Genomic DNA, 16,963 nt, shown 5'->3' on the forward strand with positions numbered 1-16,963 from the left:
GCTAATCATTAGATATATCGATCTATTCTTCATTGTCCTTTGGGTTGTTCTCTTTTTTAATTGAAGATCTTTAGGCTACGATCATAGTTGCATGTGTTGTTGGGAGTGTAGTGCTCAGTGATCGAAATGGTTAGAATGGTGACTCTGACTCGGTATGATAATTGATCCATGAAGGAGACTATGCGGGAGGAAGCAGGGTTGCTCTTGAGTAGTAGGATTTTTGCCAAGTGTATAATGCTTCCATCTGATGGGGCGGTAAGGACCATAGTACCAGACCTTGTTGGGCATCTATTAGTGGGAGTTTTGCTCGTATCCCTCCTCTGGCGTGAGAGTGGATGTGACAAGACTTGTGATCGCTTGTTGGTAGATCGAAGTGGTATTATTGATTTTGAGAGTGAATCCGACTAGGCTTAGACCGCAATTATCCAATGGCCTAAAACCCCACTCAAAAGAATTGGTTGTGTTCAAGTTGGACTCATACTTGTAGTTAGACCGAGCTTGGACGATAGTTATTTGATGTCACAATGACTAGCTTGGAAAACTTTGCCGTGTCTACGCTGGACTTGTAAAAGAAATTTCATCGAAATTCCGTTAAGTCCTTTTACCATGTCTCAACAATTTGTCAATGAAGTTTGGGTCATCATAGTCTCTATGAGGTGCCCATCAAGCATGTTAGAGTTTTTTGTCATACACATCTAGGAGCCAAAAATGAAGGTTGATCCTACCAAAAATATGATGATATCCATCAAGCTTTTAGTTGTCCTTTTCCTGAAGCCATGCCTGACATGCTAGATGTCCATGTTTGATGATCAATAATCCTGCTATGGGATTTACCTAGAATTTGAATTGATGTGATTCAACGTATACCAAACTTGATGATGAACATTATGGAAATGATTTTATACTGGTTCAGACTGTTGAATAGTGTAATAGCCTATATCAAGTTAGACATGTTGACTTGTGTTTGATTGTTGGTTATGTTTTGTTTTCGTTGTTACAAAGAGAGTAACACACTTCTCGTTATATAGTCTAGCTAGAGAACATATGTACAAGTCGAGTAATAGTCGGCTAAAACATAATAGTTTATATTCTATGAAAGATAAAATATTTTCCTTTAATCTGTCTAAGTTGGTAGTCTTCTATCTTAGTTCGGTGTCTTTTTAGGTCCATGGAGAAGCTACATGCCCCATGTAAGGGTATGCTCAGGAAGAACACCCATGGGTCTGGACCCCCACCAGTAAGACCTGGACCCACGCAAACGCCACCTGGCCCACCCAGGATTAGTCCTTGATGGACACATGTAATGGTCGGGCCTCCTTGCCTGCCTCTGGACCCCGGTCGGTGCGAGCCAAGGGCTTCAGTTGGTTCGCATATCCTTGGCACAAGCCCTCCTCATAGATAGGGGTACGGTGCTGCCATGTGGCTTTAAGGCATCCGACTCAAGCCTTAGGGAAGAAGCAAGCCTCCCATCTGCAGGCCCGCTGCCTATATTTAATAAGGATAGGCCATGGCACACTATGCCACATGTAGAGTAGATGTCTAACAGGTTGACAAGACCGCTCCACGCGCTACCGAGGCACACAACGTCACAACCACACTAGGTGCATTTAATGCACACTCATGATAAACGCGAGCTCCCAAGGCGGTCATCTCATACAAGTAGGCAACTGCATCATGAAGCGTCACTCATACGACGATACACCCGCTATAGTATGGGCTAGAGTTGACAACACAGAGATATCACATTAATTCCCGCGCATGTCAGCCTGCTTAGCCCAACGACATCAACATACTAGGAACATCCCGCTATGGCCCAGGTCGGCAAACGGGATAAACAACAGATCTGGTCGGAAGATACGCACGATGGTTGAGGAGAAGGAGATCTTAGCCCGTTATTGCACTTATAGCTCCATGTTGTACATAATAAATACTGAAACATTGGGCCCACCTGTCGGAGTCCAGATCCATCCCCTATAATGTGCCATCCTTGGACTGTAAAAGGGATGACACATACGATACAAGTGGACATTCACACTCCAGCTCCCTCGGAGACATCTACATCTAGACCTGGGCTTTCTCGAGCTCTCGACAATACAACCCACAATGGAGTAGGGTATTACGCTTCGGCGGCCTGAACCACTCCAAATCCTTATGTGTTTTTGTGTTCATCCATCTCATAAGGATAACCTTAGGCAGTCCCCTATTTCTAGGATTAGACGGGTGCATTCTGCCACCCGGCTGGAGTTTACCCTCCGACAATCATATCATTCCCTCATAACCTATTGTTTAACCTCTCCATTTTATATTAGAAGTCCTTTTAGCTTTATATATATGCCTCTCTTTCTAAATGTATAGTGAGAAAATTTAAAATTATGTATTAAGAAAAGGGTAGAACTGAATTATATATACCACTATATAACCTATTAGTTTAAACTTTGCAAAACTCGCCCAATCAAATCACCTCCACACACCTAAACTCCACTAAACTCACCAAAAAATTGCACCCAGATTTAACACTATCAAAACCAACAGTTTATATCACTAGATAATCCTCTCTTCTTTACGCACTCAAATCCAATGAATAAATTATTTATACCATTTCTCGTCTGTTTCCTCTCACTCCCATGAGTTTTCGACCCCTCCCCTCACTCGTGCTGAGGGATGAAAGTGGTAATCCGAACTGTTATGACAAATTTAATATTTTAAAATAGATATGTATAAAATTTGATGTTGATATTTTTATGTTTTCAAGCACATTATTAAAAATAAGAATAAAATATAACATAAATTGTTTTATGTATTATTTTCCCTCTACAAAAAAAAAGTTGAAAAATTTACCGAATTCATTTTCAAATTCATACCAAATTTTATATCTACCATTTGAGAAAATATAGAATGAATTTGAGGTTTGCTTTTTATGAATCTTTACAAGCTCAATGTTAAAAATAAGAATATAAATTTGTATAGTAGATTCTATGTCCTATTTATTCGTAATCAAAGAAAAATGTGCCGTCGACCTTCTCATCTCTTCTGGGGTCATAGCGTTCCTAGAGTCTAGATGTTAGTCATATATAAGGAAGGGACTTTTTTCGAAATTAATTAAGCACCCATGTGTCTCTTGGATTTCTGTCGCTCTGTGTAGTCACTCCACTTGTCTTCCTTTTATCCCACTCATCAGGCGCAGTCTGAATCCAATCCAGTCCGGGCCGATCGCCATGGCAACCGCCACCGCTCCTGCATATATACCTACCACTGCACATGCTGCCAGGCCCAGCTTCACAAGCTAGGTGTGTCAGCCCAAAACCACCAACCAGCCCGAGCTTTTCTTTGCTGCCTGCCGCGGCGCGTCGCGACCCGGGCCGACAAGATAGGGTCGGAAAGCCCCGCCGCCGACGGCGTCGGCGACGCCGCGCGCAAGCGGCCCAGCGGCGATGTTGGCCCCACCCCGGGGCCAGCCGACAAGCGCCGCCGCCCGGAGCACCCTTCTTCCTCCTCCGCGGGCTCCCGCGACCGCCACCACCACCACCACGGCCGCCGCCCGCCGTCCTCGGCCGACGAGAAGGTGCGCGCCTCTCACATCCTGATCAAGCACGAGGGCTCCCGCCGCAAGGCCTCGTGGCGGGATCCCGAAGGCGTCGCCATCTCCGCCACGACACGCGACGACGCGGCCGACCTCGCGCGCGCGCTCCGCGACCAGATCGTCTCCGGTGACCGCGAGTTCGAGGACGTCGCTGCCGAGAACTCCGACTGCAGCTCGGCCAAGCGCGGCGGTGACCTCGGTCAGTGCTCCGTGCTAAATCCTACTGTTCAAATCCTGCTGGCCAACTATATACCCTCTCTGTAGGGTTTGCTTTTTGGTGAGCGGTTGAATGGTTGCGTGGATGGGATAGGAGCTCTTGTTTTGGATCCTGCTTAGACTTACAAATACTAACTTCTATAGTACATGCAGGACAAGGAAATATCTGTCTCTGGTGGATTATCTTCCAGTCTGATCTAGAATTCTAGATGCAGTAGGTGTGGCTGCCTTGTATGTTAGGATTGCTATTTTGATATATAATACATCCGTTCTCGAATATTTGTCGCCCACCGGTTCTTTTTTGAAGTAAACCGCGACAAATAAAAAGAACGGAGTTCGGTATCTAATTGTGCACAGTAATGGCAAGTTAGTGTTGTAGTTACACTGTAATCCAGAATTTCGGACGAGAAACATCCTACTTCTTATTCAAACAGTCGCAGTTGATGTAGTGCCATCATTTGTGCCAAGTAAGACAAAATTGCTGTACCGTGCATGGATTTTATTTTTGGAAGTCCTGTGGTTCCTGTCCTGCTTTATCACGGGGAATACTGAAAAGCTTGTCTAAAAACTAAAACTTTCTGTATTTTTTATGTTTGGAGAGAACTTCTTTTTTGACAAGTACTATTGTACTATTTGCTAGGAGCCATGGTGATGAAGCATGCTTGCCAATTTGGAACCCCGTTACAGCATTAGTTGCCTCATCTTTGCTCCATTGTAGGAGCAAAGAATAATGGCTCGTTTGAATGCACTAGAGCTAATAGTTAGTTAGCTAAAGTTGCTAGTAGAATTAGCTGGCTAAGAACATCTCCAATGAGAGCCCTAAAGAGGTTCTTATTTCGAAATATAGGGCCCTAACACTAGAAACATGCTCCAACAGGGGTCCTATTTTACAAAAATTCATCAAACGATTATATAGCTTGGTTTTTCGGGTCCTAAATATAGTACCCCATATACCGGAGCTCTGTTCTCATTTTGTATACTATTTGTAACCTTTTTATTTCCTAATAACATGATTTATTTGCTAATAATATGTTATAGGGCTCAATTGTTGGAGTCACTAACATTTTTGTGACCTTAAACACTTTAAATCAGGTCCTATTTTAATTTTGAGAACTCAAATATAGGACTTATTGTTGGAGATATATGGTTTGGGACTATAGATGGCCAAAAAGCACGAGGCCCGTGAGCCCGGCATGAAGCCCGCTTTTTTGGCCCGGTCCGAACCCGACACGGTAGAATAAGCGGGCGGGCTTGGACAGGAAACTAGGCACGGCGGGCTAGCCCGGCACGGCCCGTTTACCTCTAAGCCCGTTAAGCCCGGTTTTTTTACACTAAAACGTGCTTACCGGCCCGTTTAGCCCGTTTTTTGGCCCGTTTTTTCGTGCTAAACGGGCCGGCCCGGCCCGTTTAGGCCCGCTGCGGGCCGGGCTTGGACAGAAGATTAAGCCCGGTGTCACAGCAGGCCCGGCCCGGTTTTTGGCCGGGCTTCACCGGGCCCGGGCCGGGCCGGGCCGGGCGGGCGGCCCGTTTGGCCATCTCTATTTGGGACCATAGAACGCCCTCCAACAGTGTCCCTATTTCATTAAAATTCATCAAACGATTATAGGGCCTGGTCTCTCGGGTCCTAAATATAGTGCCCCGTATATTCGAGTCCTATCCTCGTTTCCTCTTAATCTACAACTATTTATTTCCTAAATAATATTATTTGAGGCCTAATTGTTGGAGTAATTTTTTGAGGCCCTAAACACTTTAAATATGGTTCTATTTCAATTTTTGGGCTCTATTTTAGAGCTCATTGTTGGAGATGCTCTAACAAATAGCTAGCTAACTATTAGCTAATTTGCTAAAAGTAGATAATAGCTGAACTATTAGCTAGACTGATTGGTTGTTTTCAACTAATTTTAGAAGATAACTATTATCTCTAGTGCATGCAAACAGGGCCTAAGCCACAGAGATTTGATGTCTGAATGAACTAGATGTCCATCACCTTTAGGCTCTGTTCTTGGTATGCTGCAATGTGCCTGTATGCGGCTCCGCAATAGGTGTACTGCAGATAGCTGTTGTCTAAGAGAACAAAAGAATCACTCAGGTGTGTCGCTGCTGTGCTGGAAAATTGGAACATCTTTTTTGGACATAAAAAATATCATGTGTTGTATATGCCTTGTCATTGGACATGGGATTTGACATGGATATGTTGGTCTGGATAACTGCAGGTGCTTAGTGAATGGTGTTTGTGAGAGTGGAATGTGGCCTCTGGTGTTCTGCTGGAGCCGGAGGCCTCAGCAGATTGCAATTCTCTATTTCTCTTGTGTGGAGCTGAGCTGGGTTGTGTCATTGTGTGTGTTTGCTGGTTTTACAGTTTTTTAGTTTTGGTGCTGTGTCGGGTTTTTGGATTGGTCCCTCGGCTCTCCCTTTGTAACATTCTGGTGGTGGTGGGGGTGGGGGTCAGGATTGGTCTTTTGACCTATCCTTTGTAGCCCCTTTTTTCTTTTTAATGAAATGACACAGTTCTCTTGCGTCCTTGGAGGAAAAAAAAGGATAGCCCGGAGAAGGCTGGCTGGATAGGGTTCTGAATGCTGCAGCATGCAGAGGAGTAAAAGGAAGGAGATGAAAACACGATTTAGTTTACTAGCATTTTTTGCCATTGTTAAATTTCCTGATTGACAGTGTGTAAGCTAGTGGTCTGGTGTTATAGGAGTCTTTGTTGAGAGATTAGGCTATAGCAATCGGATGTAATGCATGGTAACTTCGGTAAATATGCAATCAATTGTTATGTATGCTTCCACCAATGTTAATGCAATGCTTCCACCAATGTTAATGCAGCATTATTAGGCATGATTCGTCCAATAGTGGATACAAGCCTATCAACTATGTCTATGTGTTAGAGCAGTGCTATTATTCGACTAAGTAGCCAGCACAATTCCATTTTATTATTTGCTAAATAATTCTAGTGCAAGAGATTTGTTGGGAATTTGGCATGCAAGAAATTTTTTGAATTGGATTTAGAAGGCATGGAATATAGCCTCATTATGGATGTAATGTGAAAATCACTCTCATCCAACCCTGTTCAGATTCATATATCATTTTCTAAACATTTAAAATCCACGGCCGATGACGATTAAGTTTATGGTTATTTGTTGCAGGTTCATTTGGGAGGGGTAAGATGCAGAAGCCTTTTGAGAAGGCCGCGTTTGCTCTGAAGGTCGGGGAGATCAGCGACGTGGTTGATACAGAGAGCGGGGTGCACATCATCAAGAGGACTGGCTGACTGCACCTGCTGCAGTATCCATACACGGTGGATGCCTTGGAGAGGCTGTATGGTTTCTTGCTTCATTGGTGAATTTGTGCGTGTTTTTTCTTCTTCTCTTAGACGGTTGTTTGGATGCTCATCTCTTCACCTCAACGCACATGGTTGAGTGGTTTGAATCCAAACCAAACTACTCCAACCTATATGGATTGAATTGAAATATATACACGCGCATCCAAACAATCCCTATGCCCTTAGGAAATGGGATGTTTGACTTCCTTTTGTAAACTTCGCTGGAGACCTGTGGTTTGGAACTATGCTCACGGCTACGATGGGATCAGATTATTTTGGGTATTTATGACACGAGTATATGTCGATTGTTTTTATGTCATCTTTGCCTCCGTGAATTTTGCATACTCTCTCCAGAATGCCCCTGAATTCTGTGGCCAACTAATCCTGAATTTGCTGTTGCGAGTGTTGAGTGCAGACAACAGTTTAGAGGTGGGTATGATGCTGCGCTGTGCGCTCGCTGCAGGCTGCAGATTCTTTCGAAAGGCCGCAGCTGTGAAACTTTGGGCAAGTGTTTGGATGCATGGTTTACCTGGCTATAGCCAAATCAGGGTATATGGCCATTTGATCCGTATTTCACCATTTTTTTTCTTTGTTGAAACATACTCTCGTAGGATCTTGTTTTGAAGATAGAATGGTAAAGAACATAACGGTGAAAACAAATTGAAATTGGATATCCTGTGTAGTAAATATTAATATTTTAAGTTCAGATCGAGCATAAGACACGAATTAGCCAAAAAAATCATGTCAATGTCAATAGGTCACGCCTCATTTGACGAGTGGCTCCTCCAGGTCGCCGGCTTCCTTTTTCTTCTTTTTATGTTTTTTTATTAGTGGGTGGGTGTGTTTATTTGGATCTTGTAATGATATTTTGTGTTTAGGTTTAAATTTTTCATCATCTGGCTTCTACAATATATCTTTCTTTTTATACTCAGTGTTTTTTGTTTGTTTTCTTATTTTGATTATTCTGGTGTTCTGAAACGTTGTTTAGCCAAAACGCCGAGACAATTAACATAGTACCTCGTTTGGATGTAGATATTGAAGCATGGAATTAGTAATTAGAATCAGCTTTCCAGATTTTTATGGTTTGATTGCACATGAAATTTGGATTTGGAATCAAAGACCCAATTTCCTGGAATTGGACTAGCTAGAAACTCCCTCTCCCAATACAGAGCATCACTCCTTTATATTGAGTGGAATTGGACCATCCAATTCCAAACTCCAATTCCTTGACATCCAAACAACAGTATTAGAATTACATCTCATTTCAAAATCATGCCTGATTTGTAATTGAACCCAATTCAATTTCATGCCCTCCAATATCGACATCTAAACTTGTTGAGTTCGCTTAGGAGAAAATAACCAGGGTAAGAAGCTAAAATCATACTAAAAACAGTATTATGTTTAATTCTCTATTCATTTTCTGTTTCAAACTCCACTCTGAACAGTGCCATCTATATTACAAAATAATATTTTGTACGACCATATACGCGATCTGCCGGACATAGTCTTAGCCTAGCTTTTCTTAGCAGCTACAATGACACTATAGAATCACTATAGCTTGCTATTTAAAATCAAGAACAGTCTACATTGCATGAATAACGGTGAAGTTGAAGCTAAATAAAGCTCTAAAAAGGGTTTAAGATTGAGACAACTCTTTTTTAAGCCAACAATGAGTGCTCATTTTCCCTGGCCAGCCTTAGGCTATGTTTAGATAAATCTAAAATGGAGCGATTGCAACTTGTTGATACATTTATGTGTTAAAAACGAGTTTGAATATTTAAATTTTGAAACGATCTTATAGTGTGCACTAAGATCTAGGACTTTATAACTGAAGCTTGTCTCATTCAAACAGGGGCTGAAATATTAAACATAATATTTTTAAGAATTAATATAAAACATAGCATCACATCTATTTCGAGTGCTCGTGAGTTACTCATGTTCGGCTCGTCTTAGGTCATATACAATCTAGAACCCTCTTTGTAGTTCTCAAGCACAAGACATACAGAAGACAATTTCAATGTTGTGTCTTAGATTAAATGTTTTAATAAATACAACTTAGGCACGATTCCATACCACACTAGACCGGGAAGAAACAACATTCATCGTACAACACAAGCACAATTTCATATCTTCATCGTCGAGCCAAGCGCTAGAAACATTGCTTAGCGAAGAGGCGGTTCTCCAATTCATTACCCACTGAAGACACAATGTTTTTAATGACGTCGTACACACCCTTAGACTTGAGTAGTCAGTTGCCCGAGTGTCACTATAGTTTCTATATTCATAATATTACAATATCTATTCTTTGTAGAACACAAATAAATATGTGTTCTAGTGGTTAGAAGTTGAGTGTGGGAGGGGGAGGGTTGTGGTTCAATATGGGAGGGATGTTGGAGGAAGACACATGAAGAAAATCCCACTTAAATATAATAGAGATTTTCAAATTATTAGTATATACTCTCTATGTCCTAAAATATAGTTTTTTAGCCCTTTTTTTGTCCACGTTGTAAACATATATACAAACTACCCCTCCATTTTTTTTTATTTGTCACGTTTTAGTTCAAAAATGAACTACACGTTCAAAAACGGAGGTAGTACATTCATAGATTGATTAATGAATACATGTTTAATTTAAAACAAATTATATTTTGGAACGAAAAAAGTATATATATCGATCCTTTATATAACATAATATGTATAATATCTACTCCCTCCGTTTTTTTATTTGTCGTTGGATAGTTTAATTTTGTACTGTACCGCGACAACTAAAATGAAACGAAGGGAATACCATTTATATATTTCAAACGTCATGTGCTCTAGTGGTTAGGTTAGATTATGTTGTTTGGGAGGAGGAGGTGGTGGCCTCAAATCCGTGCGCTCGAAAAGCTCAAGAAAGCTCGGGCACGACGATTTAAGATGCGTAAACATGCATTTTCTTTTCTTTTGTTTTTGACTAACAGCATTTTGCAAAGTCCCACGAGGCTAAACAACGAGAATATATAGTTCAGCTTAAGGTAGATGAAAAGTTAAACGGTCGTGAATTAATTATTGCCAAGAAACAAGATCATTATCTATCCAAGACGAGTGGCGAATCAACTAGGGACGCGCGTTGCCGCCACGCACCTCCCTTCCTTCACTTGCCTGCCCCCCACTTCTCCGATCTCCGCCCCATCGGACTTCCCAAGGGTCGGCTAGGTCTAGGTGGTCTCCAAGCTTTCCGCCTTTCCACGCCACCATTCTCCCCACCCGCGCGCCTCAGCAATCCCCATCCAGCATCGCCGTTTCGCCGCGGCACCGACACCTCGCCGGCCATGGGCGCGTCCTCCTCGACTGGCAACCCGTCCCCAGAGGCGCACGAGCAGCGGGAGCAGGAGACTCTCGCCTCCGCCGCCCTCTCCCTCCCGCTCCTCCGCGCCGCCTTCTCCCGCTCCGCCGCCAACGCGCTGCCGGATGCCCTCGCGCCGCCGCCCGCCTCCTTTCGTCTGCCCGGATCCCCGGCGCCGCCGCCGCCGCACTTCCACGGCATCCTCGGGGGGCTCGGCCCCGCCATCGCCTCCCAATTCTTCGGCCACGGAGCTGCCGCGGTGACGGACGGGGGCGCCGGGTGGGTCCAGTTCCTCAGGGGGTTCAACCGCTGCTGCGCGCGCGTGACGGCCTCCCGCTCGCTCGCACTGCTCCTCCGCGTGTACGCTGCCGCCTGCGCCGGCGCGGGGGCACCCTGCGGCGTCCAGCTCCAGCCGGACGAGGGCGGTGGTGACGAGGATGGGAAGGTCGTGGGGGAGCTCGCGCCGGAGGAGATCGCAGTGTTCCTCTGGGTGTGCTGGGTCATGGCGTGGAGCGCTTCGGCCTCGAGGGTGGTCAGTGACGGAGGAGATAAATCGGAGCCCGTCACGGTGCTCCTCCCGGACGTGACGCACCTGGTGCTGTCGGCGCTCGTCTCGGCGGGCGTCGTCACGGATGATGCAGGCGTTTGGGGCTGGGACGTCTCCAGCGGTGGGAAGGGGGTGAAGGTCCAGGAGTTCATGTCGTGGGTGCTGTCCACGCCTTTCGGCCTTGGGAACTGCCTCTCGCGGTATGTGCGGGACAAATTCCGGTCCCTGGCTGCTGACTCTGTGGAGGTAATCAAATTATATTGCAGAATTTGTAGCGTCCGTCAAACGTTGGATGCGTTTGTTCTGTATCTAGTGTCATCAGTAGAATATGTGCGACATTGTTGTTACCTTGTTAGTTCATAGATCATACATAAGTGTAGAAAAAAGTTTCTATTGTTCTGTTTATACTTGTTTTTTTACTGATCATGACTTGTAGCCTAATATATTCTACAGTTATTCATTATCTGTTAAGTCTCGTTTGTTTCCTTTGATTTAGAGGAATTGGAATCTTACTGATGGAATAGGCTATTTTTTTAGAATGTGACATTCCAGCACTTTCCAGAATTATCATATAAGCATATCTCAAATTCATGGGTTGATAGATGGAAATTGATTCTATAAATTTAAATGCTATTTTTCCGATACACAACTTATAGCACACTCTTCTACTTGCTTCGCTATAACATAAATGTAGTATATAACTATCTCTCTCATATGATTTAGGATAATATACAAATATATTACATACATAAATATAGTTTGAAATTTGTCTCCAGATTGTCCTGTTTCTGCAAAGTATCAGCAAATTATGTAATGTTATATCTTGGACCTTTTCTTTGGTACTTGATGGAATGACAGTTCAGAATTACCTCTAAAGAATTCTGGTAGAAGTTGTCCAGCCACAGATTCTACAATATAATGATGATCGACTAAGTCCACTACTGTGGGAGTTGGGGTTTACATACAAAAAAATGTGCTCTGGAAACAGTTCCTGCGCTAGGTTTGAACAATGTGAAATTGTGTTGATGATATTCTCTTCTAGATAAATAGATCCTTATTTATTTTGCCTTTTTTAAGGAACCATGCCTATATTTTTTTCTTCAACTGAACCTTTTTTTTGTTATCTCATGAATTGACTGGAGTTCTTACTCGTCACAAGCAGGAGAGCTCTGTTTCAACTGTTAGCACAACCTTTGACACTTCTGATGTTTATCTGCTAACACGGGGGAGAGCATGGGCAATTGCCCTCAGCCTAAGAAACAAGTTGAGTGAAAAGCTGCTGTCAGCTTCTGTTATTGGAATGGACACAGAAGACCTCCTTTATAGGTAACTTGGTGCGCTGATGATATCTATTCTTGTGATTATATCTGTATGTTAGTTTTCGTACAACATTGCATTTTTTAGTTGACTATGAGTGCGATTTTTTTTCCAAATCTGGTTAAGAACTTAAATATATATTATCTCATTGTCGGTTCTCCTAAGGATGTAGTAAGACTAACATCGATAAAAATGTTTGTCTGTAGGTCATCTGTTCATGGAAAAGGACTGAGCCGGTTCTGGTCTTGTGTTGAGGGGTACAAAGGGCCAATGCTGATTCTACTTTCAGCATTCTCAAAAGGTGGTGGTGAGAATGTTGATTCTGATCGAAGATGGGTGATTGGTGTATTGACCGAGGAGGGATTTGAGAACAAAGATACCTTTTATGGTAGCTCTGGGTTCCTTTGTGCCGCACATCCAATATTCCGCATGCTACCACCATCTGGTATGACTTTTATTGACCATAACTTTGTCTGCGCTAATAGTATCTTACTATACCCCCTAACCTAGCAGGCAAGGAAAAGAACTTCATGTACTGCCACCTACATCCTCAGATAAGAGCTTATGAAGCGAATCCAAAGCCCGTTGGCTTAGCATTTGGTGGAACAATTGGAAATGAGAGGATCTTTCTTGATGAAGACTTCTCGGGAGTTTTAGTACGACACCATGCTGTTGATAAAACTTATCAACATGGCTCTCTCATCCCCAATCAGGTTAAATTCAGATTTACTGGTGTCCAAGGAATATAGTAACCTGATTGCCTTTGTGCACTATTTCACCTTATTTGCAATCTTGGATTTAGGCTTTGCTGTTTTTCTGCTGAAGATATTTAGTTAGCAATCTTCCTTTCTGTTTGGATTCAAATATGTTATTATCTATCCCAAAAGTTGATCTACCGATGCGCTTTTGAAATGACACTGCGTTTTCAGGGCATAGAATAGGGTGATTGACCACTCCCATTTAAGAATTGCTCCCACCTTCTCCTAAAGAACATTCCACAAATCATAACTCACGCCCTATTAGTGATGAGCACAAATAAGCCCACTCAGTTACCATGTTCATGTGCTGGCATAGGTTGTGAATGTTTTTATTTTTGTACGCTTAACTATGTATGCTAACAAATTTAGATTATGGTTTTGGGGTAATGCAGGGTTATTTGCCTGTTGAGGCTTCAGTGCTTGATGTTGAGGTATGGGGGCTGGGTGGAGAAGCAACGAAACGACAGCAGAATATGTACAAGAAGAGGGAGGACATCTTCTCAGAGCAGCGAAGAAAGGTACTACCAAGACTAAGAGCAAACTTGAACCATTTGTTGCCATGTTCATCGTTATTGAAACGTGCATGCATGCCCACAATATTCCCGTTTACTCTTTCAGGTTGATCTCAAAACTTTTGCTAGCTGGGAAGACTCTCCAGAGAAGATGATGATGGACATGATGTCGGACCCAAACACGGTTCGACGGGAAGACCGGTGATTTTGGTTTGCAGCCTCCGGGGATGTACAGACGACAGCGTTTGTTGCACATAGGAGTATTTTGCTTGCGCATTTGGCTGGGTCACACGCTTTATTTAGGTTGAAGTACTAAAAGAAGATTTGTACAGAACGTAATTCCCAATAAATGAAATGGAGATTCTGGACAGGTCTATGGTGTCCAAGCTTGCTGACATGTCTTACGGTACCCCTTTTGCTGGGGAGGTTCATGTTGATGTTGGTGTTGTGTGGCACAATGGCTGCCAGATACTGTAATTGTTATGGCTGAACGAACTGATGAAACAATGCTGGATTTTTCATGAGCGGAGCTTAATTATATCGCGTTCAGTGTACATGAATATATGTACCCAGATAAGGGTCCCACACAGAATGACGCAGAGAAAATGAAGGGTTCAGGTTAAGGTCATCATCACTGTTTTCTGAATTTAGTTTTGGAAAACTTAACAACAACTCGTTCTGTCGGACAGCCTATGCTTTGACCACCGGAGATGCTCGCCGACGAGCCTGTTCTTTCCTTTCTTTTCTCGCAAAGATGCCCGCCGAGAACCTCCTCGAAGACCACGTGGTGCGGCCAGTGTTGTTAGAATACTTCATACTTGTCCGGTTCTCCCAAACCAATTACTCCCTCGGTTCACAGATATTTATCGCCTTTGATTTTTTTCGAAACTTTAACCACATATTTTATTAAAAATAATCTTGAGTTATCGTTTATTTTGTTTTAATTTATTTTATCACTTAAGGTTGTTTGAATGTAACTTAAAATAAAAATTTATATTTTAAATAAATATTTTGAATAAGGAATAGTCAAAGTTTTGAAATTTTTTTTATCATTATCATATATTTGTGAAATGAACGGAGGTAGTACTTTGTTTTTAGGATGCTGCACTCAGCACTCCACGTACGTATGCGACTCCATCGGCATACGAATTATGCGCATTTTACGTGGTATGTGAATATGCTCTTGCATATGCATTTCACGTGACCACGATGCACTTATCCACGTCTCCAGCAGATCCTGCTCTCGCGTGCGCATGTCGGACCAAACAATTTTCGCATTCGCATGGCCGCATGGGTACAGTCGGTCTTAGAATATACGAACGGATAGAGACGTCGATGGATCAAAGAGGTGTTCATAGGCAACCCATGTCATTACGATTTAAATATCAGTTCGACTGACCTGCGGTCACAGTTGTTACAGCTGTTCAGACTAATACAATTGAAATTTATAGAAATAAAATACTGTAGAAATTATAGTCACAGCCAGATTAAAATCACATAGCCAAAAAAAAAAAAAACTGTTGGCTTCGTACTCCCGATGCTATCCATGCTACTATCGACTAGCCTGAATAAGCAAGCGGCCCATCGGTCTGAACCAACCTGTCGCTCTTGATTTGGTCTACTACTAGCTGATGATCACGAAGATGATGCGTGCGGCTTCTGCTGAATCTTTTCTTTTTCAGATTACGCTGCACGCTGATAACGAGAAACAGAGTGTGTGTGAGTGTGTGAGAGAGAGAGCTGCAGTACCAGTAGATACAGCTACCAGTACCCGGCTACCAGCAGCAGACGGCCGGCAAGACAAGAAATGATACGACGTGGAGACGATCGATGGTGGTGTAAAACGGACACCGATGAGCTCGCTGAACAGGGATTGGTTACATTACATTACAGTTCTTCAGTGCAGCGCCTCGGGAAGGCACGCGGGCTTGCAGTTGCAGTGCACTGCAGCCCGGCCCCGTCTCGTCGTCTTCTTCCGTTGGATCGTCGACATGATTGGCGCTCTGAACCAACCGCGGAAATCCTGTACCCCTACTACCTAGTACGGTCGTTGTAGGACTAGCTGCTCTAGTGCCGCCTGTCCGCCGATCGGCCAGCGCTAGCTAGCTGCTCGTCGATCCATTCGATCGGGCGCGTATGACTAATTAAAATCTTCTTGTTTTTTTAATTAAATTCTATTCACCAATCAATATCTATTAGTTCTTGCTTGTCTCTAGCAGCTTCTATGACGTGTTTACAGGTTCACCTATATATATATAGTTATCTAAAACACAATTTTACATTTTACCGTGAATAGAGTTTGAATATAAAAACAGAGAACAGAGATAGATAACCGACTGAAGGTAGTCTTTAGCATGCAAATCATGGACATCGCCACAAGCCGCGATTCTCCGTGCACAGCAGTGCCCCGTCCGGCCGGAAAGAGAAGGATCGTTGATGGGGATCTTTTTCGCGGCCCTTCTTTAGCTTGTGTGAAAGACACCTAGACAAGACCTTTTGTGATACTGGGAAGTACGTGTAACGTGTGGAGGATGGAATCCAGAACAAACAAACAAACAAACAAACAAACAAAAATGCTCTGTCTTGTTGCAGTTGCACTGCTGTGTCCCTTTGTAGTCTCAGTTTTGTCTGTTGCAGTTCCACTGACTTCGGTTGGATTTAATCTATATTTGCTTCTACTATTTTTACAGTGTTTTAACTCTATATATTGTAACAGTATAAACATCTGACTTTAATCTTGATGTGTTTATTAATTCGTGTCCTGCAGCAATCCAATAGTTTTCTTTAATTCTTTCACAAGCGTACTTGTTCCTTGCTTAACAGACCCTAACCGCATATATATACTGTATCCAGTAATTTCCCGGGCCCATGAGTGATACTAATCCTCTATCTCAAAAATAAACTTGCTTTTCAGGTTGTCTGACAAGCTAATAAACTTCCTTCAAAAACGAACATACTCATACAAGGAAACGATATTACTCATATATACTTATTTTCTATTTCATCTATCCCAAATTAAAAAAAAATCATTTTAGCATTTTAATAGATTCATATAATATTTAATGTATACATATAAATTCATTAGCATTCATTTAAATATAGATATAAAAATAAATGACTAGAACGACTAGTAATTTAAGACAGAGAGAGCATTAATTCTTTTCTGTGAAGCTAACCGTGCAGTGGTTCAAACAGTCTAACTTGAACAACATTGAAAGATGATTTATTTTTCGAGGACATAAAAGTATATATGCTGCTAATAAGGTGGTTAGCCATAAATTGGTCCATTCAATTTGGAGCTGCTACCAGAGCTACTATAGCAAGAGTTGTTCTTTCTCTCAAGGTGGGGGCCTGGGGTTGCATGCTCAAGGCATCATTGTTTTCCCTGG

At 42.7% G+C, this 16,963-nt stretch overlaps 2 protein-coding genes across 3 annotated transcripts; both read left to right on the forward strand.

Moving 5' to 3' along the window:
- Positions 1-1,808: 1,808 nt before the first annotated feature.
- Positions 1,809-7,434, forward strand: LOC103648341 (peptidyl-prolyl cis-trans isomerase NIMA-interacting 1). Its single transcript, XM_008672828.1, has 3 exons — positions 1,809-1,817; positions 3,143-3,779; positions 6,940-7,434. The coding sequence occupies exons 1-3, from the start codon at positions 1,809-1,811 to the stop codon at positions 7,062-7,064; spliced, it is 771 nt and encodes a 256-aa protein (XP_008671050.1). The 3' UTR covers positions 7,065-7,434.
- A 2,784-nt stretch (positions 7,435-10,218) lies between these two features.
- LOC100217038 (putative TLD family protein) lies at positions 10,219-14,112 on the forward strand. Of its 2 annotated transcripts, none has more exons than XM_008669146.4 (6): positions 10,219-11,233; positions 12,147-12,313; positions 12,511-12,749; positions 12,818-13,017; positions 13,455-13,580; positions 13,681-14,112. In XM_008669146.4, exons 1-6 carry the CDS (start codon positions 10,427-10,429, stop codon positions 13,777-13,779), a joined length of 1,638 nt encoding a protein of 545 aa, XP_008667368.1. In that variant the 5' UTR covers positions 10,219-10,426; the 3' UTR covers positions 13,780-14,112. The 2 variants fall into 2 exon arrangements, with proteins under 2 accessions (XP_008667368.1, NP_001136882.1); NM_001143410.1 differs by having other exon boundaries at positions 10,295-11,233; positions 12,150-12,313; positions 13,681-14,094.
- Positions 14,113-16,963: the final 2,851 nt, after the last annotated feature.

The sequence above is a fragment of the Zea mays genome, chromosome 2 (assembly GCF_902167145.1).
Source record: "Zea mays cultivar B73 chromosome 2, Zm-B73-REFERENCE-NAM-5.0, whole genome shotgun sequence".
NCBI classification, from domain to species: Eukaryota; Viridiplantae; Streptophyta; class Magnoliopsida; order Poales; family Poaceae; genus Zea; species Zea mays.